General features: G+C 39.1%; 1 protein-coding gene across 20 annotated transcripts in view; it reads left to right on the top strand.

Annotated features, from left to right (window-relative positions):
- The window catches only part of MAGI1 (membrane associated guanylate kinase, WW and PDZ domain containing 1), a 691,563-nt gene that overhangs the window by 392,739 nt on the left and 275,020 nt on the right, over positions 1 to 23,804 (top strand). For all 20 annotated transcript variants that reach the window (XM_033210363.1, XM_033210366.1, XM_033210365.1 and 17 more), the window contains exon 2: positions 20,713 to 20,829. In XM_033210363.1, coding sequence (XP_033066254.1) covers positions 20,713 to 20,829 — 117 coding nt within the window. The remainder of the gene's footprint in view (positions 1 to 20,712; positions 20,830 to 23,804) is intronic.

Raw genomic sequence — 23,804 nt, 5'->3', positions numbered from 1 at the left:
TCTCAGCTCACTTCAATGTCTGCTTCCCAAGTTCAAGCGATTCTCCTGCCTCAGCCTCCTGAATAGCTAGAATTATAGGTGTGTACCACCATGCCCGCCTAATTTTTCTATTTTTGGTAGAGGTGGAGTTTCACCAAGTTGGCCACGCTGGACTTGAACTCCTGGCCTCAAGTGTTCCATCTGCCTCAGCCTCCCAAAGTGCTGGGATTACAGGCATGAGCCACTGTGCATGGCCTTTGATTTTTAATATCCTACCTTCAAATTGACTACTTTTTTTCTACTGTCTCCTCCATTTTCTTGTCGAGCCTATCAACTCAGCTTTTTATTTCATTGGTTATAGTTTATAGTTCTAAAATTTATATTTATCTTTATTTCTTCTTCTTCTTTTCTTTGAAACTGGGCTTAGTCTGTCACTCAGGCGGAGTGCAGTGGCACGATCACTGCTCACTCTAGCCTCAACCTCCTGAGCTCAAGAAATCTGCTCATCTTAGCTTCCTGCTCTGCTATGTCTTCTGGGTTTTTTTTTTTTTTTTGCAGAGATTTTATACTTTTTTGTTTTGAGTGTGTTCATAATTGATCCTTGAATCATTTTTAGGACAACTGTTTTAAAATCCTTGTCAGATAATTCTAACATCTTTGTCATCTTGCCTTTTTCATTCAGGTTGAGATTTTTTTTTTGATTCTTCATATGATGAGTGATTTTCAATTAAAATCTGGACATTTTGGATATTATGTTATGAGACTCTGAATCTTACTTAAACCTTCTGTTTTAGATTGTTTTGTTTGACACCACTTTTTTAGGGGAAGCAGGTATGAGACCTTGTTACAGTCCAGTGGAGGTAGAAGCCTAGGTTTCCCACTCCTCTTCTTCCTTTGACATTCAATGGGAGGAGTGACTTCATATTACTGCTATGTGAGGCAGAAGTGCTGAATTCCTTTGGGGTCTCCAAAGATGACTAAGAGGGGATGAGGAAGAGGGGATGTGGGGAGGAGAAGAGATTCCACCCATGGGGTGGAAGATTCTATCTTTACTCAGTCTTCTTTGACAGTACTCCAGAATGAGGAGCAGAGATTGGGTGACCCCAGTACAGCCTGAAAAGGGTAGAATTCTAAGCTCCCTCTTCAGTCTTTGCTGCTTGGGTGGTGGTGGAACTACAGTCTTTTTCTGTGGTATTTGACTGAAGTAGAGCAGTTATTGTCTAACAGTTTTCTTTATTGCCACTTTCCCTCCTTCTTCCCTAATTCTTTAGCTAGGGAGAGCGGGCTTTTTGGTGGTTGTTGTTGTTGTTGTTGTTTTCCTTCATCCCAATTGGGTTTTACCCATTCCTGGGTTCTTCAGCTCTGATTCTGGGATATATGAGACATAAAGAAAACTCATGAAACTCATCACCATGTTGAGGTTTGTCCCAAGGTTCCTAGTCGGTCTGCCTTTTTCTCTTTACATTTTAGACATCTTCTTAATTTCCTAGATCCAAAGCCTATAGTTGTACTTAGTGGGAGGAATAGGGAAATGTATGTCTGCCCTATCTTTACAGAAGGGGAAGTGTCACCTTCTTTATATTTTTCATAGATAGCAAGTGAGACATTGACTTGACTGTATAATCCAGAACACTTACTAACAAGAGCTGTTGAGTTGGCATGAGGTGTGTGCTAGTAACATGGTTTTAAAGTAGAATAATAAGTACTAAGAAAACTAGCTCTGTGTATTTATCCAGTTCTTTTATTTCCAGCTCTTCTAAGGGACCCTGAACTGTGAAGTCACTAATGGAAGGGCAAAGTGGGTGAGGAGCTGAGAAATGAATAACTCACCCCACCATCTGGTCTGCTGCAGTTCAGAAAGTCACATGATGTTACCAAGTTAGATCTTCTCCTCTGTGTTTATTGGAGGTGCCAAATGCTATATTTAAGCCAAGAACTGATTTTGAAAATATTTTTCTACTTCTGTTTTGTCAAACGTGTTCTCTGGCATATTATGTTAGGGCTTGTTCTGCTAAAGCTTAGCAGAGCCTTCTGTTTCTTCAAGCTGATTTGGCTTGCACCACTCAAAACATTAGACCCTCATTTTGGAACAGAAGTCTTCTCTAGAGAAAGCACTAAGTATGATTTAATTTCCAGGCAGGTAATACCTATCAAATGAGAGATGGAGCTTTATTCTTTAATTGTTATTCTTTTATATAAGGCACTTTTTAAAAAAGCTATTTTCTGCTTAAGCCTGTTTGACTACATTTTCTCTTTCCAGAATCGTTCTAATTATGGGGAGAAAAGCAAATGTTAAGCTAGCCTTCTTTTTATCAAGAAAAAGGATAGAAAATGTAACCGATTTACTTTCATGATTTGATTTTGCTTAAACTTTTGAGACACCAGTATGACTTAGTATGTATAAATAGAGCTTACATATCAAGGTTATAGATAGGGCGGACGTCTAGCTAAGTCATTATAAAAACACTTTATTCAAAATTTTGGTATCTGGTTGAAGAAGATGGTTTTCTGCTAGGCTTAAGTATTTTTGGTTTGCCGATGTAAAATTCTCAAAGGGTTTTCATTCCCTTAGAGTCTTTTGGATAGAAGGTTTGATGGTCATAGCATCTTTGACCAGTGGCAGAGTAATGTCTCGTTAAAGAAAATTGATTGTTCTTGTGAGCACTGAAGGGCTTGATCAAGATATGGGAGTGGCTGCAAGCATTCATTGGTGCTGGTGCTTGAAGAAACCTTTTGAGGTAGCACGTGGTTCAGTGTTAGCTGGAGTGTAGAATCCATCAACGAGATAATTACCCAGCTCACAGCAGTCATTTTGAGTTGTGTTTAATTTTGGGGAGCCTTCTATTTGTTCTTTCATCTTTTCCAGCGCTTTCTAAATGTGTTGGTGCTTTATGCAGCTTCAGAAGTCAGCCTGTGCAACTTTTAAGACATCATTATTATGATTTCAGTGTGGGAAAGCCCTGCATTTGTGATCCCAGCAGGCCCTTTCTCACCTTGCTCTTTGTCATCGATCACAGCCTGGCAGAAACCTTGGGCCCCAACCCGTCCTTTGTATTTGATGTCTGTTCTTCAAACTACATATCAGTTGCTGATGACTTTTCTCAGGAATTGGTGTGAAAGAGAAAAGTGTGGCTGAGCCACAGTGAGAGACATCAAAGTACAGGTCACTTGGAGTCTCCTGATTCTTTTAGATGAAATTTCTACCCAGCTAATTTGAGTTTTCTTCCCTAGTCAGGGCAGGCAGAAACACAATTTAAATTCTCAGGGCTGTGAGTCTAAGAGGGTGTTAGAATTTTTCCACTTCCTTATATCTCATTGATGTTCTTCACTCCCATCCCACTCTGTGCACCTGGTTCAGTCTTATATTTCTTCTTTGAAGCTAAGGGCACTTCATCTTAGGAGATTATACAGGATGCTGTATCAACAGAAGATTCTGTTTGTATATTTTGACAATTAGTGAATCTACTGTGAATTCAGAATCCGAGAAGTAGGGTAGGCTTAGAACCCTGGCTACACATTGGAATTACTAGTGGAGATTAGAGAAAAAATAACGATGCCTAGTCCTTCCCTATAGATTCTAAATTGGTCTGAAGTGGGGGCCTAGGCACTGGTGCTATTTTAGACACACCCCAGGTGATTTCAGTGTTCATTGAAGTTTACGTCCCTGTCTTAAAGGTAACAACGTTCGGTTGCCACTTCCATTCTGAGTAAGCCTGGCTGATGCCTTGGCGTTAGAACATTGCAGGACACCAGGAGAGAGCAGCTCGGTGCTTTTGCTGTTAGAGCAATGTGGGGAAGCTTAGTGAACTGACTTCCTTCAGGTTCTTAGTATAGCTCTCAGTCACCATCACCTACTTTTTATTTTTTAATACAGGCTTATTAGAAAGCAAAAATTCTCAGTTGTGGTTTTGTATCTCCAAGGGTGTGGGTTGCTCTCAAAGGGCATTGCAAAATTTATTTAAAGTCATGTGAATGTGTAAAGATAATTTTCTTTCTCATAAGGACTGGGGAATCGAGCCACAAAAAAGAAGGTGTCACAGTTCCCAAAGGGTGAAGTGTGGACCTGTTTCAGTTTGTTCCACTGACAAACGTTTGATCTCCTTCTGTGTTTTGGGAACTATAACGTGTCAGGGACTTGCTTCCCTAATAGGAACACTCATTAGTTGGATTTATTGGTGCATTTGGCATCTTCCTTGTAGTTTTAAAATATTATTTTAGGATTCGGGTAAATATGTCAGTATATGAGCAATATATTTGGAGAGGAAGCTAAGAGAATTTGACTGCTTCAACCCTTGTTGTGAGTAAACATACAACAATGTTGAATTTCTGTGAACTCTTTAGCTTCCCTCCTGTCCTCATGACAGCCCTGTCAGGTAGATGCTATTCTTTTTTTTTTTGAGACAGAGTCTCGCTCTGTCGCCCAGGCTGGAGTACAGTGGTGCAATCTCGGCTCACTGCAAGCTCCGCCTCCCGGGTTCACGCCATTCTCCTGCCTCAGCCTCCCCGGTAGCTGGGACTACAGGCGCCTACCACCGTACCCGGCTAATTTTTTGTATTTTTAGTAGAGACGAGGTTTCACTGTGTTAGCCAGGATGGTCTCGATCTCCTGACCTTGTGATCCGCCCGTCTCGGCCTCCCAAAGTGCTGGGATTACAGGCGTGAGCCACCGCGCCCGGCCCCGGTAGATGCTGTTCTTATTCCCATTTTTCTGATGAGGAAATGGAGACCCAGAGTGGTTAAATAATTTGACCAAGAACACACAGAGGCAGCAGATGGTAAAGTCAGGATGGGAACCTAGGTCTGCCTAGTTCTGCTTTAGCCACTGTCTGTGTCATTTTAATTAGCAGTATCATCCTTCATTCACTCGATCTGTCACATAGTCTATGCCAGCTCCTCCTGTAGGCCAAGAGACTCTATTCTAGGCTAGGAGGATCTCAGTCCTCATAGGAAACTCTCACGGTTTGGGGGTGAGGGGATGACAGACAATAAACAAGGTAAATATATAAATAAGAATTTCAAAGAATGATAACTGCTATGAATGCAATAAACCAGAGCAACAGAACAGAACTGATGGAGCAGTGTTTTTTAGATACAGTTTTCAGAGAAGGCCTCTCAAACCTGTGTTCTCAGCACCAAACCCTGCTGCCTCTTGCACAGCAGCCCTGTGCTAGAAGAAATGTATGGAAATACATGCATGTACACATCAAATCTTAACAACTTGGAATCATCCCCAATATAAGCCCTTTTGCAATTTTCTCTTTCTTTCTTTCTTTTTTCCTTTCTTTTTTCTCTCTCCCTTCCTTCCTTCCTTCCTTCCTTCCTTCCTTCCTTTCTCTTTCTTTTCTTTCTTTCTCTCTTTCTCTTTCTCCCTTCCTTTCTTTTCTTTTCTTTCTTGAGTCAGGTTCTCGCTGTCACCTAGCCTGGAATGCAGTGATGCCATCATGCATCACTGCAGCCTTGACTCCCCAGGCTCAGGTGATCCTCCCAACTCAGCCTCCCAAGTAGCTGGGACTACAGGCATGCACCACCATACCTGGCTAATTTTTTGTTTTTGTTTTGTAGAGACAGGGTTGTGCCATGTTGCCCAGGCTGGTCTTGAACTCCTGCGGTCAAGTGATCTGTCTGCCTTGGCCTCCCAAAGTGCTGGGATTACAGGCATGAACCACCATGCCCAACTTGCAATATTTTTTTTTCTAATATGCTCTTTGTTCTAAAAGAAAAATAAGAAAGAAGATTCCACGTATGTATAAAGGGGCACTTAAGTATAACTATCGCCAATTACTTTATGTTTCCCCATCCCCAGGGTGGAACTGTCACACTAGGTTGGTCACAGTAACTAGGGAATACACCGTGCATTTAGTTTGGAGCTGCCAAGAATGGGGATGCTGAATGTCCAGAGTTTCATGGAACAAATGTGCAGACAAAGAATTGTCCTGCCCAAGATGACAGTGGTACTCCTTTTGAGAAACTCTAGGCAAAACCTGCAATGGGCTTGAACTTGTGTATATTGAAGCCTTTGTGTTGAGGGGATAAGATTTGGTCGGCTAGGTCTGAAGTTTTTTTGTATTTGGAATTAGTTGAGGTCTTTCCTATTTGATGGCAAATAGGATCTTGACCTGATCCAGTTTACTTCATTCTGTGCCTTCTCTCCTTTCTCTGGATATGTTAAATGACGAGATAGAAAATAGCTTATTGTGTGTGTGTGTGTGTGTGTGTGTTTTCCCTTATAAACATAGTTAAAAAAAAAAAAAGCTGTAGCACTTTGGGTTGCCAGTTTGCTCTCCAGTCAAGAAAAAAATGATCATTAAGGGCAATGTTACTATGTGACCAGTGAGCCTGTCAGAGGGGAAACCAGGATGGCAGATGTGATAGGGTTGTCTTACATAAATCACCTTCCATTGTCGAGGTTGGCATATGGCCAGTGAGTGTCCTAATTACTGAATGACTTTTATAGCCCCATTATTTATATTCACTTTTGAATAGCAGCTGGAAGACTACTGTGAGACGGAATGAAAATAGTGGAGTGTGAAAATTATAATCGTTTATGGAATTATGGAGATTAGAAATATCTGATGATCAGCCTAGAACTCTCTCCCCTAAATATTTTTTAAACAAGCGTACTATACACCACACTCTTGAAAAATGAGAGCTGTGGTCAATCAGAGAGATGAGTCTTAATGATTTAAGAATGTTTAACTTAGTAGGTTGGCAACATATGAAATAAGTCTAGAACTTGTACACAACCACATTTACATAAAATAGGTGTCCCCTCTCCTCCCTTACCCCAATCCCTCTGCCCCAGGACTATGGCGATTACTTGTGACTCTCTCTTTTGTTTCTGACTTTGAAACTATTTAAAGAAAGGTGCTGTGCAAAGAATAGACTCAAGGATGCTCTGTTGATGGGAAATTGTGTCGCTTTTCTCAGACCCATCAAATGATGTGTGTATCACGGTGGTCTCTGCTCTCATAGTCCAGTAGAAATTGAAGTGACCTACTACACTGTAACAGTCTGAATGAGATTTCCCAATGTAGGTCAGAGTGCCTAGAACTCTGGCCCCAGCCAACTGTTGCATGAATGACGTCAGATCATACTAGAATATGGTTTGCAATCCAGATTATCTATTCCTGTGTGTTTATAAATTGGGTTAAGCCTGGGAGGGTAGGAGAACATTTGTGTTAATTACTATGAATGGTCAATGCTGTGGAATACCAATGGGATCTCAGTTGTATTTGCATAAAAACATTTAAAACATGCTTACCTGTTAGCAGATTCCTAAAACCCTGGAGTACAAGGCTTTACCCGTGGGTGCTGGTTCATGGAAACTAACCTGCTTATATGCCTTGGCTGAGTGTTCTCTGGAAGCCTGTGCCATTCAGATGTTACTCTCTTGGTTTCTTCATATGGTAGGCATTGAGTGGGCTATTTGGACAACTTTATGATGTGGCAGTTTAGAAGGAAAGTCAGTCTTTGGTTTTTATATTGGATTCACATAGATGTTTTACAGTGTCCTTATGACTCTAACTGCTTTTAAAAATAATTATTGGCTGGGTACAGTGGCTCACACCTGTAATCCCAGCACTTTGGGAGGCCGAGGCGGGAGGATCATGAGGTTAGGAGTTTGAGACCACCCTGGCCAACATGGTGAAACCTCATCTCTACTAAAAATACAAAAATTAGCTGGGTGTGGTGGCACACGCCTGTAGTCCCAGCTACTTGGGAGGCTGAGGTGGGAGAATCGCCTGGACCTGGGAGGTGGAGGTTGTAGAGAGCTGAGACCACACCTTTATACTCCAGCCTGTCTCAAAAATATATATATATTTATTTTACTTTTTTATTTTGAAAGTTTCCAAACCCATACTTGTGTTGAAAAAACAACAAAATATATACTCCCATCACCAGGATTCACCAGCTGTTAACATCTTGCTACACCAATCCCATCTGTCCGTATTTATACCTGTTTCCACTTTGCTAAGTTATCTGAGTTTAGGGTATAGATATCATGATACCTCATCCCCAAATAAGCAAAAATTACCACAAAATGATGACATTTTCCTACAAGCCATGATGCAGTTGTCACTTATCAACATTCATTCAGTAACATCATCAAACTTTGAGTTCATAGTCAACATTCTCTTAGCTGAGCCATAAACATCTTTGTTGTTTTTATTTTTCTTAATTCCAGATCTAGTCAAACTTACACACTGCATTGTTATGAGCCTTGGTAAAAGTAACAATTTGCTGCACACTTACTATGTCTTATTCTAGATATTGGATTAGTGCATGATCTCATGAAGCTGCACAGCCCTTTTGAGCAGATACTATTATTATCCCTACCTGATCGATTAGGGAACTGAGGCTCAGAGAAGTTCAGCAACATGCCCAAGGCGAGCTGGTGAATTTGGGGCCTGGATCTGAACTAATCAAGCCTCGCTTGAATTCAGCTCTCTTAACCATATGCTACTGAAAGAAACACACTCTGGGGGGACATTGATCATATCAACAAATTTCCACAACACCAACTATGCCTTTGGGAGACTTTCCAGAAGCAGAAACTGTCTTAAAAACCTGTGCAAGTTCAAGGACTTAAATATAGAAAGAATATGTGTTGGTTTTTTGCTTTTATTTTCTATGCTAGTGCTTCCTGGTTTGTCTTTATCATCATTCTGATTGTGAACCTTTCCTAGACCTCTCTGGTCAAGAACACAGACAGTCATACTCCCCCGGATTTGAGTCGCATCTCCTCCGTTGGTTGCTACCTGGGTGATGGGGAGCTTCTGAGCCTCAGTTTATGCTTCTGTAAAATGAGACTAGCAATCTCAGTGGGTGGGAGTAAGGATTATAAAGTTATTGCTTAGTACTGCTATCTGGCTCATTGAAAGTGCTTAATAAATGTTCACTGTCATCTCGAGTCCAATTGGTCCAGTTAGAATTCTAATAGAGTATCTTTTCAAGAATTTGGAGTATTCTTGAAGGGCACAGACACCTGTGTCTTTAGATTCCACTCAGCATTCTGAATGTAGAGACACTTGATTTCAGCTTTTGGTGAGGCCATGCAGCTGTTTATGAGGGCATGCCATAAGCTCACATCAGCTATATTACTTTACCAATAGGGGAACATTGTCTTTCTGCTTTTTGTATATAAATCCTTTGTTTATTTTTTTCTGAACAGATGTTATTCCACTATCTTAGTTTAACTGGAATAAATACAAGAACCACCAAAGGCTGTAAATAATGAAAAAATCAAGATGATGGAATTTAAACCTAAGCTTGCTTTTCCATGCTTAATTCAAATTTTTTCTCACTGTGGGATGAAATTTATAATAAAAAGATTCACCAAGAGAAAAGAACAGAGAAGGCAGGCAGAAAATGATAATAAAGCGGATTTCCTGAAGTGCTAGCAAAATGTTTCATGCTTGCTCATGCAGGGAGTTAAATGTAAATAGTAGCTTCTTGAGCTTCATCAGCATACATAAATCTGTCTCGCAGCCTCTCTCTCACATCACACTCACCACACGTTTCTTTTTTATTTATATTTTTTAACTTTTATAGAAACATGACTAAAAGAACAATAGTCTTTGTACCACTCAGGGAATAGCTTCCATCTCTGCATGTGTGATGAGGTACCCACTATTTGTAGTCATGTGTGGTGTGTGCCTTTTATTGGCAGCCCCATAGTGGGGTGGCAGCACTTGAGATTAGCGAGAGATGAGGACCTGCTGTGAGAAATAGAGCCTAGCTCTGCATATTCCATTAGGGGGCTTTTGGTGTGGCTCAGACCATTGGTCTACAAACCTTAGCAGATATTAGAATCATCTGGAAGGCTTGTTAAAACACAGATTGCTGAACCTCCACCCCTAGAATTTCTAATTGTATCAAGTCCTGGGGTAGAGACCAGTCATTTTTATTTCATGTAAGTTTCTGGATATTGCTACCGCTGCCAGTCTCACAGGACCATACTTAGAGAACCACTGGCTTAGACTAACCTGGGAGACAATGAACACCCTCCACCTCCACACCAATTATTAGTTGAACTCTGCCCCAACAATTACTTAAGGAGAATTCCTTACCTGGAGAGGCAGAACCAACATCTAGACCAGGATTTAGCAAACTGTGGCCCAAGGGGCAAATCTACTGCCTCTTTCTGTAAATAAACTTTCATTGAGAAACAACTTCATGTACATGTTGTCACTGGCTGCTTTCACACTACAGAAGCAGAATTGAGCAGTTGAATAGAGTTCATATGCACTATGAAGGCTGGAAAATAGTTGTTATCTTAGCTTTTTATGGAAATATTTTGCTGACCCCTGACCTAGACCAATTGAATGTTTAGAGAAGGGAGGTTGGAAGTAATTATATAAAGACAGGCCCACTGAAATGTTCTTTATTTGTGTATTTTTTTAGATGTGAGAAGTTTTTGTTTTTTTAGTTGAATAAATATGATCATGGCAGTCATTCATTATTTCTCACTAAGCCATTTTCCAAATTAATTTTCTTACTGGAACAAGCAGTTTCTCAAAATGAAGGGAACAGTTTTACCATTGTCTAGTCTCTTTAATACATTGTTGACATCTGTTCAAATTATTGGTGGAAAAATTTTTAGAAACTATAACTAAAATGTGAAAAATTATTCTCATTTTGACACTGTAATTGTCAGATGAGTTATGTTGAATGTCTTCTAGATTTGGTAGAAACTGCCATAACCTTTATGTAAAGCATTTTGTGAGTATTTATCAAGAACCTTTAAAATAATATTCATACTGATCGATCTTGTAATTCTACTTCTAGGAAATTTCAGCAAATTTTATGTTTAAAGTTTTTTATTACAGCATTATGGCATAATCTTGGCTCACTGCAACCTCTGCCTCCCGGGTTCAAGCGATTCTCCTGCCTTTGTCTCCCAAGTAGCTGGGATTACAGGAGCCTGCCACCAAGCCTGTCTAATTTTTTTGTATTTTTGGTAGAGGTGGGGTTTCACCATGTTGGCCAAGCTGGTCTCAAACTGCTGACCTCCTGTGACTTCCTGTGATCCACCCGCCTCAGCCTCCCAAAGTGCTGGGGTTACAGGCATGAGCCACCGCATCCAGCCTCAAATGTCTAACATGAAACTCATAATATTGCCATGAGTTTATGTACCTATTTTGGAGCCATTTAAAATAAAGCTGGATGAAGGAAAGCTAATATGATGTTTCTGGAGGGAATTTGTATCAAGGACCTTAAACATTTTTGTGCTTTTTGTTCCAATATCTCCGCTTCAAAGATCTCAAGAAAATAATCAGAAGTACACAGATCGATTTTGTGCAAGGAGGATGATCAAAGTAGAAACAATTTTTATGCCTACTAATTGGTAATAGGTTAAATACGTTGTGATGAATTGATGAGATAAAATACTATATAGCCCTTAAAAGTATATTTTTGAGCACTAATATTGCAAATGCTTATGAATTAGTTTTTAGAAAATGTAGATATAAATCCACATATGTGGCATGATCCCACACATCCTATACTTAATAGGTACCTAATAGATCTCTGTATTCCACTCAAAGCTGTTCATTACTAGTTGAGCACAAACATTGGTTTCCTTTTTGACTCCATTGCATGTGGAGTCTTCCTCCATCATGTCGCCAAACCATATCAGTTCCAGGTTTAAATTGCATCTCTTCTCTGCCCCTTCCTGCCCTTCTTCCCAGACACTCCCTTAGTCCAGGGCACTTTAGGATTGTGTGATCAGCTCTACTGGCTTCTTCCGACTCTTGCCTCTACACATGACCCTGTGTGTGCATACACACTACACAACTGCAAAAGAAACCTCGATATTTAGATCATGTCCTCTACCTCCATGACTCAAATCCTGTCAGTGCATTCTTACATATGTAGAATAATATGCAAGCTCTTTATCATGGCCTGCAAGGCACAGAATTGTCTAGCCACTGCTTCTCTCTCTCTCTTTTTAAACATTTCAATAGTATTTGGGGTACAGGTGGCTTTTGGTTATATGGATGAGTTCTTTAGTGGTGAATTCTGAGATTTTAGCGCATCTGTCACCGAGCAGTGCACACGGCACCCAGTGTGTATAGTCTTTTATCCCTCACCCCTCTCTCGATCTCCCTTCCTACATCCCCAAAGTGCATTATATCACTCTGTATGTCTTTTTGTCCTCATAGCTTAGCTCCTGCTTATAAGTGAGAACATATGGTATTTGGCTTTCCATTGCTTCATTTAGAATAATGGCCTCCAGCTTCATCTAAGTTGCTGCAAAAGACATTATTTTGTTCCTTTTTATGGCTGAGTAGTATTCCATGGTGTATAGATATCACATTTTTCATTATCCACTAGTGCTTCTCTTTTTAACCTGAACCTGAGACACCCTCTGTTGGAGCTTCATGCTGTTTCGCTAGCATACCAACCTCTTTCCTACTTTCAAAACCTTTGCACATGCCGTTCACTCTGCCTGGAATATTCTTTCCCCAACACTTTGCAGACCTAGCTAGCCTCTCATCCTTCTTTCATTCTCACCTTAACAATTGCCTCTGCCTGGAGGTCATCTCTGTTCATCCTTCCTAAAGCAGGCATGTACCCTGCTGCTCAGGGGCTCTGTGTTGTCCTTGTTGCATCCTCAGGGGTCACAGGTGTTTAGCTCTAGGCACTTAATAAATACATGTTGAATTAGTGAATGAAACTCCCCAAATGTGTAAGTGTATTATAAATGTACATGTATGTTTATAGGTACGTAGGCATACAGAGGAGACCATACCAAAATATTAATTGGGCGGTAAATGAAGTCACAGGTTATTTTAACTTTCTTTGTTGTGCTTTTGTGTATTTTTAAAATCTTGTGATTAATTCATACTGCTTTTTTATTGTGGTTAAATATATACAACATAAAGTTGACCATTTTTCCCTTTTTTAAGTGTGTGGTTCTATAGCATTAAGTACATTTACATTGTTGTGCATCTGTCACCAACTTCCATTTCTAAAACTTTTTCAGCATCCACAACTGAAACTCCATACCCATTAAAGGGTAACTCTCCAGTGATTTATATTGCTTTTACAGTAAGAAAAAATTGTAGAAAATATATTAGAAAAAACAAGTAGCAAACATCCTTTTCAGACAAAGCTCACTTAAATGAATTTTGGGTTGTGAGTTCGAGTGACTAGAAAACAAGTTAATTTGTTTTTCAATTTGTAATTTTGTGTTTAAAAAATCCTATTCTTTATAAAACTGAAGTGCCAAACTGATGGATTTTTTTTTTTTTTGCTGTAATAGCTCCAATGCAGTACAAACCATTTGTTGTTGCCCTAATAAATGGACTTTTCCTACAACTATAATCATTTTTTGAAGAAATTGTGTGCTAAAGCAGAATCTCCTGAAAGTGTGATTAGTTCAAAATCCTTATGCAAGTTCTCCTCCGCATTGACAATTTGAAATGTATTTCAGTGTCAATTCTAATTGTAATGAAATACCATTCTTCGACCTTCTGGATGTGGATGTAGCTGTGGAGCTCATGTAATACAGACAGGGAATTGTATTCTGCCCTCTCGGTCACAGATGGATACATTAAGAAGACTGCAAAGTGTTCCCTCGGGAAACCTGGTTTCTTGACCACAAAGATTCTTTCTACTGAGCAACATTCCATTTCGGATCTCTATCCTAGGAGGTAGAGATCAGTCCAAGCAGGGTCTCCTCATCATCCATCACCTTGAAAAGATGTTTCTGGTAAGAGTTGGCCGAAAACTCTCTATCAGGTGAGAGAAAAATTTGGAGAAGCGACACGTCTCAGTTATATTAGGGGATCATTTTATGTTTAAATAATGACAAGCAAAGTTTATACCATAAGTAAGTGCCAAAGAAACCCTATCCAGAATATGTAAGAATTTCTCTTTTTCAAGAATAACTAGATAACCTAATAGGAAAACGTACAAGAAATGTGAACAGGCAAGTCACAGAAAGGAAAACATAAAAGACAATTTAAAAACTATAATAGAATGTTCAGTCTCAGTTGTAATCAGTAATTATAAATTAATATAACACCAAGATATCATTTTATATTTAGTAGATTAGGAAACATTTATAAAGTTGGAATGTGCAGAAAAGAGTTAGTGGCAGCTGGATGGAACGCTAAGGTGGCCCTTGGCTGGCATCTGGGAACTTGCATTTCAGAGAATTTCTTCTATTCTAATAACCGATAAGAGTAGACTCACTATATCTAGACTGTATGCCCAAATGCTATCATTTATACTTTTTTTTTCCAAGAGTCTGGAGATTTATTTTGTGCCAGGCAAAGGCTGCTTACATGACCAACTCCCAGTAAAAGCCCTGGACCCTGGATGTCTAAGGAGCTTCTCTCGTGGGCAGCTTTTCACATGGGTTCTTTGGGGGATGTACATGTGTCCTATGTGATGCCATTTGGAGAGGACACTTAGAAACTTATACCGATTTTCTCTGGACTTTGTTCTGTGAGGCTTTTTCCCTTGCTGATTTTACTTTGTATCTTTTTGCTAGAATAAACCATAGCCATTAAGTACAGCTATATAACGAGTCCTCTGAATCTTCTTAGTGAATCATCCAGTCAGGAGTGGTCTTGGGGACCTGAAAGATAATGACAATAGCAAATGTTGGCCTAAGTGTAGGAAAACAGGACTGCCAAAACTATTTATGGAAAGGCAAATTGGTACCACCATTTTGGGGATGAATTCAAAAATATTAAAATAAGTTGAAGATATCTATGTCCATTTTTAGTTTAGATAATCTAGAGAGGAAAAACCCCACACATTTGCTAAAAAAAAAGTTGGGGGAGGGAGGCATTACAGAGACTTATAGCAGCATTGTTTATATTGGAAATAGCTTAATTTTCTATGAAGGATGCATATATTTTGGTTTATTTTAATATTGAATATTATACAACGTTTAAAATAAAAATTACATCCATCAAACGTGATTAACATTCTGTAAACTCATATGGGTGAAAAAAAGCAGCGTTATATTGCTGTAAATGTAAAAGACACAGAATTCCAGATGTATAGATAAGATACAAAAATATAAAATAATGACAGATCAAGAGAGCATCTAAGCCCCATTTTCCCCAGTTAAGATATAAAATTGTCTTACATTAAGTTCTGAACCCCTTTCTTGGAAAAAGCTCTACATATAGTCGTATGTTGCATAATGACTGGAATACATTCTGAGAAATGTGGTCTTAGGTGATTTAGTCATGCACACATCATAGAGTGCACTTACATAAACCCAGTTGGTATAGCCTACTACACACATCTATGCTATATAGTACAGCCCATTGCTCCTAAGCTACAATCTGCACAGCATGTTACTTTCCTGAATACTGTAGGCATTTGTAACACAATGGTAAGTGTTTGTGAATCTAAACATATGCAAACAGACAGAAGGTACAGAAAAAATACAGTGTTGTAATTTTGGACCCATGGTACATATGGCTTTGACTGGAACTTTGCTATATGGTGTATGACTGTATTTCTGACCTATATTCTCTTTTCTATTTACAAAACAAATCTTGAATTTCAAAGAAAGTGAAGATGCTGTGACAAACTGTCTTCCAACTTATTTTATTGGCTTACTGCCCTTAACAATTAGTAGACAATTTATAGATATGTCCCTTGAATAATTGGCAATTAATTTGATATTAGATGCCAAAATGTACAGTATTTTTAATAGAATGTGAAGGTTGAGGCTTTTCATGTCCAAATGTCATGGAACTCAAAGTAAATCTTAACTGGCAGCATAGTAAACCCTGTCCTTTTGCACATCTGCAGTAGAGGGGAGTTTTAGTTTGATGACCATAAACCCTAGCTACCTTGGTTAGTTTGAATGTAAGCTTAGGTGTAAACCAAGAGCTTATACTTAAGAATGCCTTCCAGGTGGAGCACGGTGGCTCACACTTTTAATCCCAGCACTTTGGGAGGCTGAGACAGAAGGATTGCTTGAGCCCAGGAGTTCAAGACCAGCCTGGGCAACATAGCAAGAACCTGTATCTACAAAAATTTAAAAAATAGCTGGACATAATGGTGCATGCCTGTAGTCCCAGCTACTTGGGAAGCTGAGGCTGGAGGATTGCTTGAGCCTGAAAGGTCAAGGCTACTGTGAGCCATGATAACACCAATGCACTCCAGCCTGGGTGATAGGGTGAGACTCTGTCTCCAGAAAAATAAAAAAAAATAGAATGCTTTCCAATCTATATGCCCCTGGTTTATCTTGATAGTTACCACATGTGATCCATAAGGATGTACAAATCTTTGTTATATATGTGATAAAAAGATATTGTACTGAAAACTCCTTTGGAATGTTGCTTTTGATTTAAGCATTTTGGATATCATAGACATCTTTGCATGGCTCAAATGATAACTGTTAGTGTCTTTTTAATGTCAAGAACTCTTGTCACCTAAGAAAAATTTAAAACCCTACATTGCAGGCAATGGGAATTGTGCTGGTAAATGTTATTTTTTAACTCAATTTCTAGAGCGCCTTATACCTCAAGCTAGAGTTAGCAGGTAGAGAGACAACATACCAGTGACTTACTAGTTGATTTCATTTCCTGAACTTCAGCTCCAGCACAATGCCTGGAATATATTAAGCACACACTAAATGTTTGTTAATGAGTTTACGTAGGTCCACATTATTTTAGCACAAGTAGATTTTTATTTACTTCTAGAAACACTGGAAATATCCTTTCATCCAAATCTCCATAGGTCTTTATTTTGTTTCTAGCTATTTCTAAGCCAATAGAATAAATTTTGTTTGCATGGATTTTTTTTTAAAAGATTAAGAGTTCATGTTTGGACTGATTTTCTTTCTTTGGCCCCTCACCTCAACAATCGTCCATTCAACAACATAATAATTTTAATTTCCATCTTTCACTGAGTGCTTTCTTTTTGCCAGGCACTGTCTGAATGTATCATCCCATTTAATCCTCACAACAATCTTGTGACAGAGCTAATATTACATCAGTGTTCTATTTTTACATTTGAAGAAAGCAAGGTTCAGAGATTAAGCCCTGTGCTCAGACTCACCAGCTGATAAACAGTTGAGCCAGGATTCAGAAGTAGGCACGTCTGGCTTAACTACCTAGATTTACTTTCTTTTTCCTTCACTTCAACTCTCTAAAGAGAGAACTATGCAACCTGAACATTGACTCACACCTAGCACTCATCCAATCATCCAATCATTATATATATTTTAAACTTTTGGAATCGATTTTATTGGTATAGCTTACATATAATAAAACATACTTGTTTGTGTATATAGTTATGTGAATTTTGACAAATATAAAAACCCATGTTATTAATCTTGATCAAGAATATTATATTGGGGCCAGGAGTGGTGGCTCACACCTGTAATCCCAGCACTTTGGGACGCTGAGGTGGGCAGATCGCTTGAGGGTGGAGTTCAAGACCAGCCTGGCCAACATGGTAGAACCCCATCTCTACTATAAATATGAAAACTCGCCACGCATGGTGGAAGATGCCTGTAATCCCTGCTACTCGGAAGGCTGAGGCATGAAAATCACTTGAGCCTGGGAGGCAGAGGTTGCAGTGAGCTGAGATTGTGCCACTGCACACGAGCCTGGGCAACAAAATGAGGCTTCATCTCAAAAAAAGAAAATATTATATTGGCATCTCCTCCAGAATCTTCCCTTGTGCTCCCCATTTTAAAAAACTGATGTTGAAAATATTATATATTCACAGGATATTACAAAAAATAATATAGAGGCCCCATGTATAGAATCCTCCATATATAGAAATCATATAGAAGTCTTGGCCGGGCGCGGTGGCTCAAGCCTGTAATCCCAGCACTTTGGGAGGCCGAGACGGGCGGATCACGAGGTCAGGAGATCGAGACCATCCTGGCTAATATGGTGAAACCCCGTCTCTACTAAAAAATACAAAAAACTAGCCGGGCGACGAGGCGGGCGCCTGTAGTCCCAGCTACTCGGGAGGCTGAGACAGGAGAATGGCGTGAACCCGGGAGGCGGAGCTTGCAGTGAGCTGAGAGCCGGCCACTGCACTCCAGCCTGGGCAGCAGAGCAAGACTCCGTCTCAAAAAAAAAAAAAAAAAAAAAAAAAAAAAGAAGTCCTTCACCCTGTTTTCCCCAATGGGAAAGACCCATAGATCCATAGATCTTATTCCCTTATGCCCTTTGCAGTTAGTTTTTACTTACCTTCAGCTCTCTGTAACAACTAAACTGTTTTCTCTCACTATAAATTAGTCCATTCCAAAATTTTTTAGTGCATCCCCAAACTTTGTATATGAATGAAATCATGCAATATTTTATTTTTTGTGTCTGACTTCTTTTGCTTAACATTCTGTGTTTGAGATTCATCAGTATTAATGCATGCATTAGTAGTTTCTTTTAATTGCTGTATAGCACCCCAGTGCTTGATTATACCACAGTTTGCTTATTCATTCACCTTCCGATGGACGTTTGGATTGTTTCCAATTTTTGGCTATTTGTAAATAAAGTTGCTGTGAAGATTCATCTTCAAGATTTTTTTTGTGGGCTTGTTTTCATTTCTCTCATGTAAGTAAGGGTGGAATTGTTGGGTCACTTGGCTATTGAAGGTATGACTTTCTAAGATATTGACAAATTGTTTTCCTAAGAGGACGAACCATTTTGTGTGCCTGCTAAACAATATATTTGAGTTCCTGTTTCTCTACAACCTTGCCAACACTTGATATTTTCAGTCTTTTTAATTTTTGTTATTCAAGTAGTTATTTAATGGGATCTCATTGTGATTTTATTATTTTTCCTCTAGTGATTAAGGATGTCTAACATCTTTTTATATGCTTAATAGTCGCATATATTCCATTGTGAACTGTCTGTTCAAACCTTGTGCTGATTTTTTTGGGGGGTTGGTTCATGTGGCATGTGGGTGTCTTCGTTCAGTAAATACTTGATGAATGATTGAATGACTTAAGATTGGTTTGAATATGTGTATTTTCCTTTTGAGCACTTGAAACAGTAGATATAATACCAAATAAAATAGCTCAAACTGGGTTTTATTATCTATTTCAAAATGAGCAAATGTAGCCAGAATCTTATATTGAACGTGATGTTAAGTAAAGATCAGTAGTTTCCTGCCCTAGGTAGGAAATACCATCATCTTAACCATCACTGTCATCCTCATGATTTACTCTTTTTGACCATAGGGAAGTTATCCTTTGAAGACATGAGTTTATAGCTCACATGACTCCTGGGTTGCTGCATTGTTTCTCTAAGGCTAAAAATGCTCTTACCTAATTTGTATCTTGTCTGAAAATGGAAAGACAGTCTCAGCCTAGTTAGTTTTAGCTGTTATTGAAGCATCTTTCTCCATTAAGAGTGAATGCTAGTTAGGTTGATCTACAAGCCTTCTGTTGATCCTGTAGACTGTAATTTGTGATTATGATTTTTTAAAATGTGTCTCTTTTTGATGACACATTTTTGTGATAATATCATATTTTTAGCTTTTCTTTTGTTCTGTTAAGTGTAGACAATTGTGAAGAGATAAACACAGACTCACCTAGGTAACTATGCTTTAACAACAACAACAACAAAGCAACATACATTTAGTGTTTGAAAAGCAACACAGGGTAGGGAGATGTCTGTGTCTATGTCTATGTCTGTCTGTCTGTCTGTATGATGAAGAGTGAAGTCTACGTATTTATCCCCAGCCCAAGTCCTTTGTCCTAAATGAAATTGCTTTTAAAACTTTCTTATGATTCTTCCTATTAATACCCAGTCTCTCCTTTTCCAAATTCATTTTTACAGAAAAGGAATCAGACATTATGCACAGTTCCACACATTTTCTCCCAATATCAACCCATGAAAATCTAGCTTATGCAAAGTAGTTGTTATATGGATGAATTATGCTTTAATTGCTCCCTTTTGGTTGTTACCAGGTTTTTGTTTTTATTTATTTACTGTCATAAAAAAGAAGCTATATTAGGGCGAGGTGCAGTGACTCACACCTGTCATCCCAACACTTTGGGAGGCTGAGGCGGGCAGATCACTTGAGGCCAGGAGTTTGAGACCAGCCTGTTCTACATGGTGAAGCCCTGTCTCTACTAATAATACAAAAATTAGCCGGGTGTGGTGGTGGGTGCCTGTAACCCCAGCTACTCAGGAGGCTGAGGCAGGAGAATTGCTTGAATCTGGGAAGCAGAGGTTCCCGTGAGCTGAGATCGCACACTGCACTCCAGCCTAGGTGACAGAGTGAGACTCCATTTCAAAAAATAAAAATTAAAAAAAGTTAAAAAACTATAGTAAATGCTTATGGAAATTTGAGGAGATTACAAGTATACCTGTAGAGTAAATTCCTACCAATCAAATCCCTGGTCAAAGAACATTTTATAATTTGATAGTTATTGCTGGATTGTCTTCTTTAAGGTTTCAGTAATTTACACTTCTAGTAATAGGGTCTACAAGTGTTGATGGCACATATTTAAATGTAATAGCCTATGTTAAACATTTTGATATTTTGGCCTTCTAGTATGATGTGAGATAGGAGCTCCAAATTAATGCATTGCCAGTGCTGTTTTATCTTTATGATATTCTTGCTTGACTTTACGCTTGCAGAGGAAAATCTAAAGTACATCCTCCTAATGACTAGGGGTGGCAGGCTAGAATTGCATCCTGTGGCTTTCTTGCACTCAGTTCTTGGCTACTCCTTTTCTAGGAGGCCCTGTTGTTGATGTGGTATGTCTATTTTATGTATTTCCTGCAGGAGGAAGGCTGAACAAGGACCTGCGACATTTTCTCAATCAGCGGTTCCAGAAGGGATCTCCTGATCATGAGCTCCAGCAGACCATAAGGGATAACCTTTACCGCCATGCTGTGCCTTGTAAGTAGCCAGACTTTGGCATCTCACTTCTGGGTGCGTGTGTGTGTGTGAAAGGTCCAGGGGAGAAAGGAGATCTCAACAATTGATTGTGGAACACCTAGTGGCTTGCCTACTGAGTGACTCCTTAACTCAAGTAAATCATAATTGATTTATAATTGATGAGCATATTGAATAATACAGTGTCGTGGTGTGCCTGGGTTTCAGTCATTTCTCTGTAATGTGGGGCAAATTATCTACCCTTTGTAAGGCCCACTTTTCACATTAGTGGAAAGGACATGTCAGTAATACCAGCTTCATGGAACTGCTATGAGGAGTCAATGAGATCAGGCACAGAAGGCGTTTTGTAAGATAATGGTGTGCTCTAAGCCTCCATAAATGTTAACCATTGCTCTTATTAATGGAGTAGACCAGGCCAGCGGCCTTCAGACTGACCTTTGTGGAGACCCCCAGTGAAGGGAATACCCAGTGGGCTCTTTCTTCCTTCCCAGGGTTCTCCTTTTGGTCAACTTCATCAGATTCGTAAGTCAGGATTTTATATAATTTTGTTTGAAGAAATGATTTCCACAGATAAAAAAAAAATCCCAAACCCCCAAACCATTAGATTACACCAAATCTGAAAAAAACAAGACACAGAACACAGGAACGCTGAAAGCAGAGTGTCTTTGTAAAGAAAGGCAGCCTGTCTGTCTGTCTGTCTGTGTATGGGTGGATAAATTGGCAGCTCCGTTGTAGTGAAGTTTCACTGTGCTGTGCCACACTGTGTTCCTGGTTGTTTAATTTCTTTAAAGAATGATTCTGGTTTTATTACTTAGAATTTTTCTTTCTCTTATTACCCAGTCCTTCAAAGTTTAGAATTTATTTTTCTAGAAATATCATTTTTTAAACCAGCAAAAGAAAGGAGGATAATTTAATGTTCAAGGTACCCTGTTTATTTCTATGTTTTGTTTGCTATAAATGGTTTTCTTTAAAAAAAAAAAAAAAAGCCGTGCAAATGATATGCTAGAGTGCTAATGTTTTCTGATACTACTGTGAAAGAACAAGCAGAACTAATCTAAGGCATTCTGTAGATTTGAAAAGACTTAGACTGTAGTTCTAGATGATAACTTCCATAGATCAGATTCTAGAATAGCCCCTGGCTCTCCATTTTACTCATAAATAAAACAGAGGCTCTGAGAGGAAAAGAAGTTTGCTACAAGTAACTTGGGACAGGGCCCCAAGATTGCCTCTGTCCATGGAGTGGCTAAGCATTTGTCGGAGAGGAGTGTGATGATGTGTTAATGTGAACTTGTGGTCCTCAGTTCTTTTAGTCTTTTAGCTTTGAAGTTGTAAACTGTAATCCTGGTAATACCCTCATAACAATGTATTATATTTTGGCTGAATAATAATTAATTCCTAATGCTAATCACATAGATAGGGCAGGGATTATCATTGTGTTTTTATAAATCAAGAAACTGAGGCAATGAGGAAGCCAATAAAATGAAAGCCAAAGGTGATCAGGGCTTCGAGTCGCCTGAGTTCATCATTACCCTGTCTCTTCTGCACTGTCAGGCATTCCTCCTGTAGTAACCCTTTGAAGTTGGGAGTCTTTAACACCCGTTTTACAGATGAAGAAACAAAGTCACAGGGAGGGTTAGTAAGTGGCAGATCTGGTCTTTTTAACTCTTATGTCATCTAGGGCTGTTTTCGTAGCTGCCTCTGAAGTTACAGCACAGCAGGTTGAATACAATTTTGCAGAAATCAGTAATTGCAGAATCATGATTGTTCTCTGTGTAATTTTTCCCCTACTTAGATTCCAATTTAAGAAATGGGGATGAAGCAAATGAGCGCACCATTTCTTGATGCATCTGTGGTGTTACCATGGTTACATTTTGGCATGCTCTCCCGTTTATTTTTTCCACTGATTTATTGGACCTGACTGTGAGCTAAATGGCTTGATTTTAAGCTTACCACTCTGTAGGAATTGGGGCAAAAACGACCTCTGTCTTTTAAAAACAGTGGAAAAATCATGTTTGTTTTTGCTTGTATAAAACCCTTGGCATTGATGTTTTATGGCTGTGAAACCAGTAAATCAGGAATTTGGAAAGCAGAAATGGTGTTCCTACTAAAAGAGAAAACAGGTAACAATTCATTTTACACTTCCTTCATAAAATGGGAAGGAAATTCAGAAGAGGTCTGTTTTGGAGTCTGGTGGAGCGTGTGTGCCTTTGAACATGAGTAGACTGGGGCTGACCTGGGATTCTTTCGACTTGTGTTCCTCTGGCCACATTTGTGTTTATTTTGATTCTTTAGCCCATGTGACTGGGAAAGCCAAGCTCTCCACCAGCCTGTTGTGCTAATGGATTAGGAAGCCGTGGATTTGGGGAATGGATTCTCTTGATGATGATGTAACTGTGCTGCAGGGAAATGGGCTCGTGTAATCTGTACGTTCCAGAACTTCCTGCCACTGACATTTCAGTGACTTCAGTATTTTGAGAAGAGATGACCTCATGAACACGTGCTTGCGGTGGGGGTAGACTTCTTTCCCTGTACATTTTAGGAGGCTCATGGGCCATTGGCAGTGAAGAAATAAAGCTCCTTCATTCTCAGGTTATTTTTAGTGTTGCCATAATGTATTGGAGCTGTATGTGCATCATAGCACACTTTACCACTTAGGGCTCAGTTTATCTTAATTCTCTGTCAAAGGAAATGCAGATAATAGCACCCCTGTTTTACTGGCCAAAAGATGAAGCAACAAAATTGAACTTTCTCAAAATTGTACCATTTGAAATGCCGTATTACTCATTTCTCATCTGCTGCTATTTTACTTTTCAAAATTTGTAACAGTGTTGTTGAGATATAATTCACATACCATACAGTTTACCCATTTTTAAAGTGTTCATCCAGTGCTATTTTTGTTACAGTTATTATTATTCTCGACTCCCCTTTTATTTTCCCTTTATTCAAAAACTTTTATTATTTCTACAGTAAGAAGAAAG

The sequence above is a fragment of the Trachypithecus francoisi genome, unplaced genomic scaffold (assembly GCF_009764315.1).
Source record: "Trachypithecus francoisi isolate TF-2019V2 unplaced genomic scaffold, Tfra_2.0 Lachesis_group0, whole genome shotgun sequence".
Lineage (NCBI taxonomy): Eukaryota > Metazoa > Chordata > Mammalia > Primates > Cercopithecidae > Trachypithecus > Trachypithecus francoisi.
Note: the sequence above shows the minus strand (reverse complement) of the source record. Positions and strands in the feature narration are given on the sequence as shown.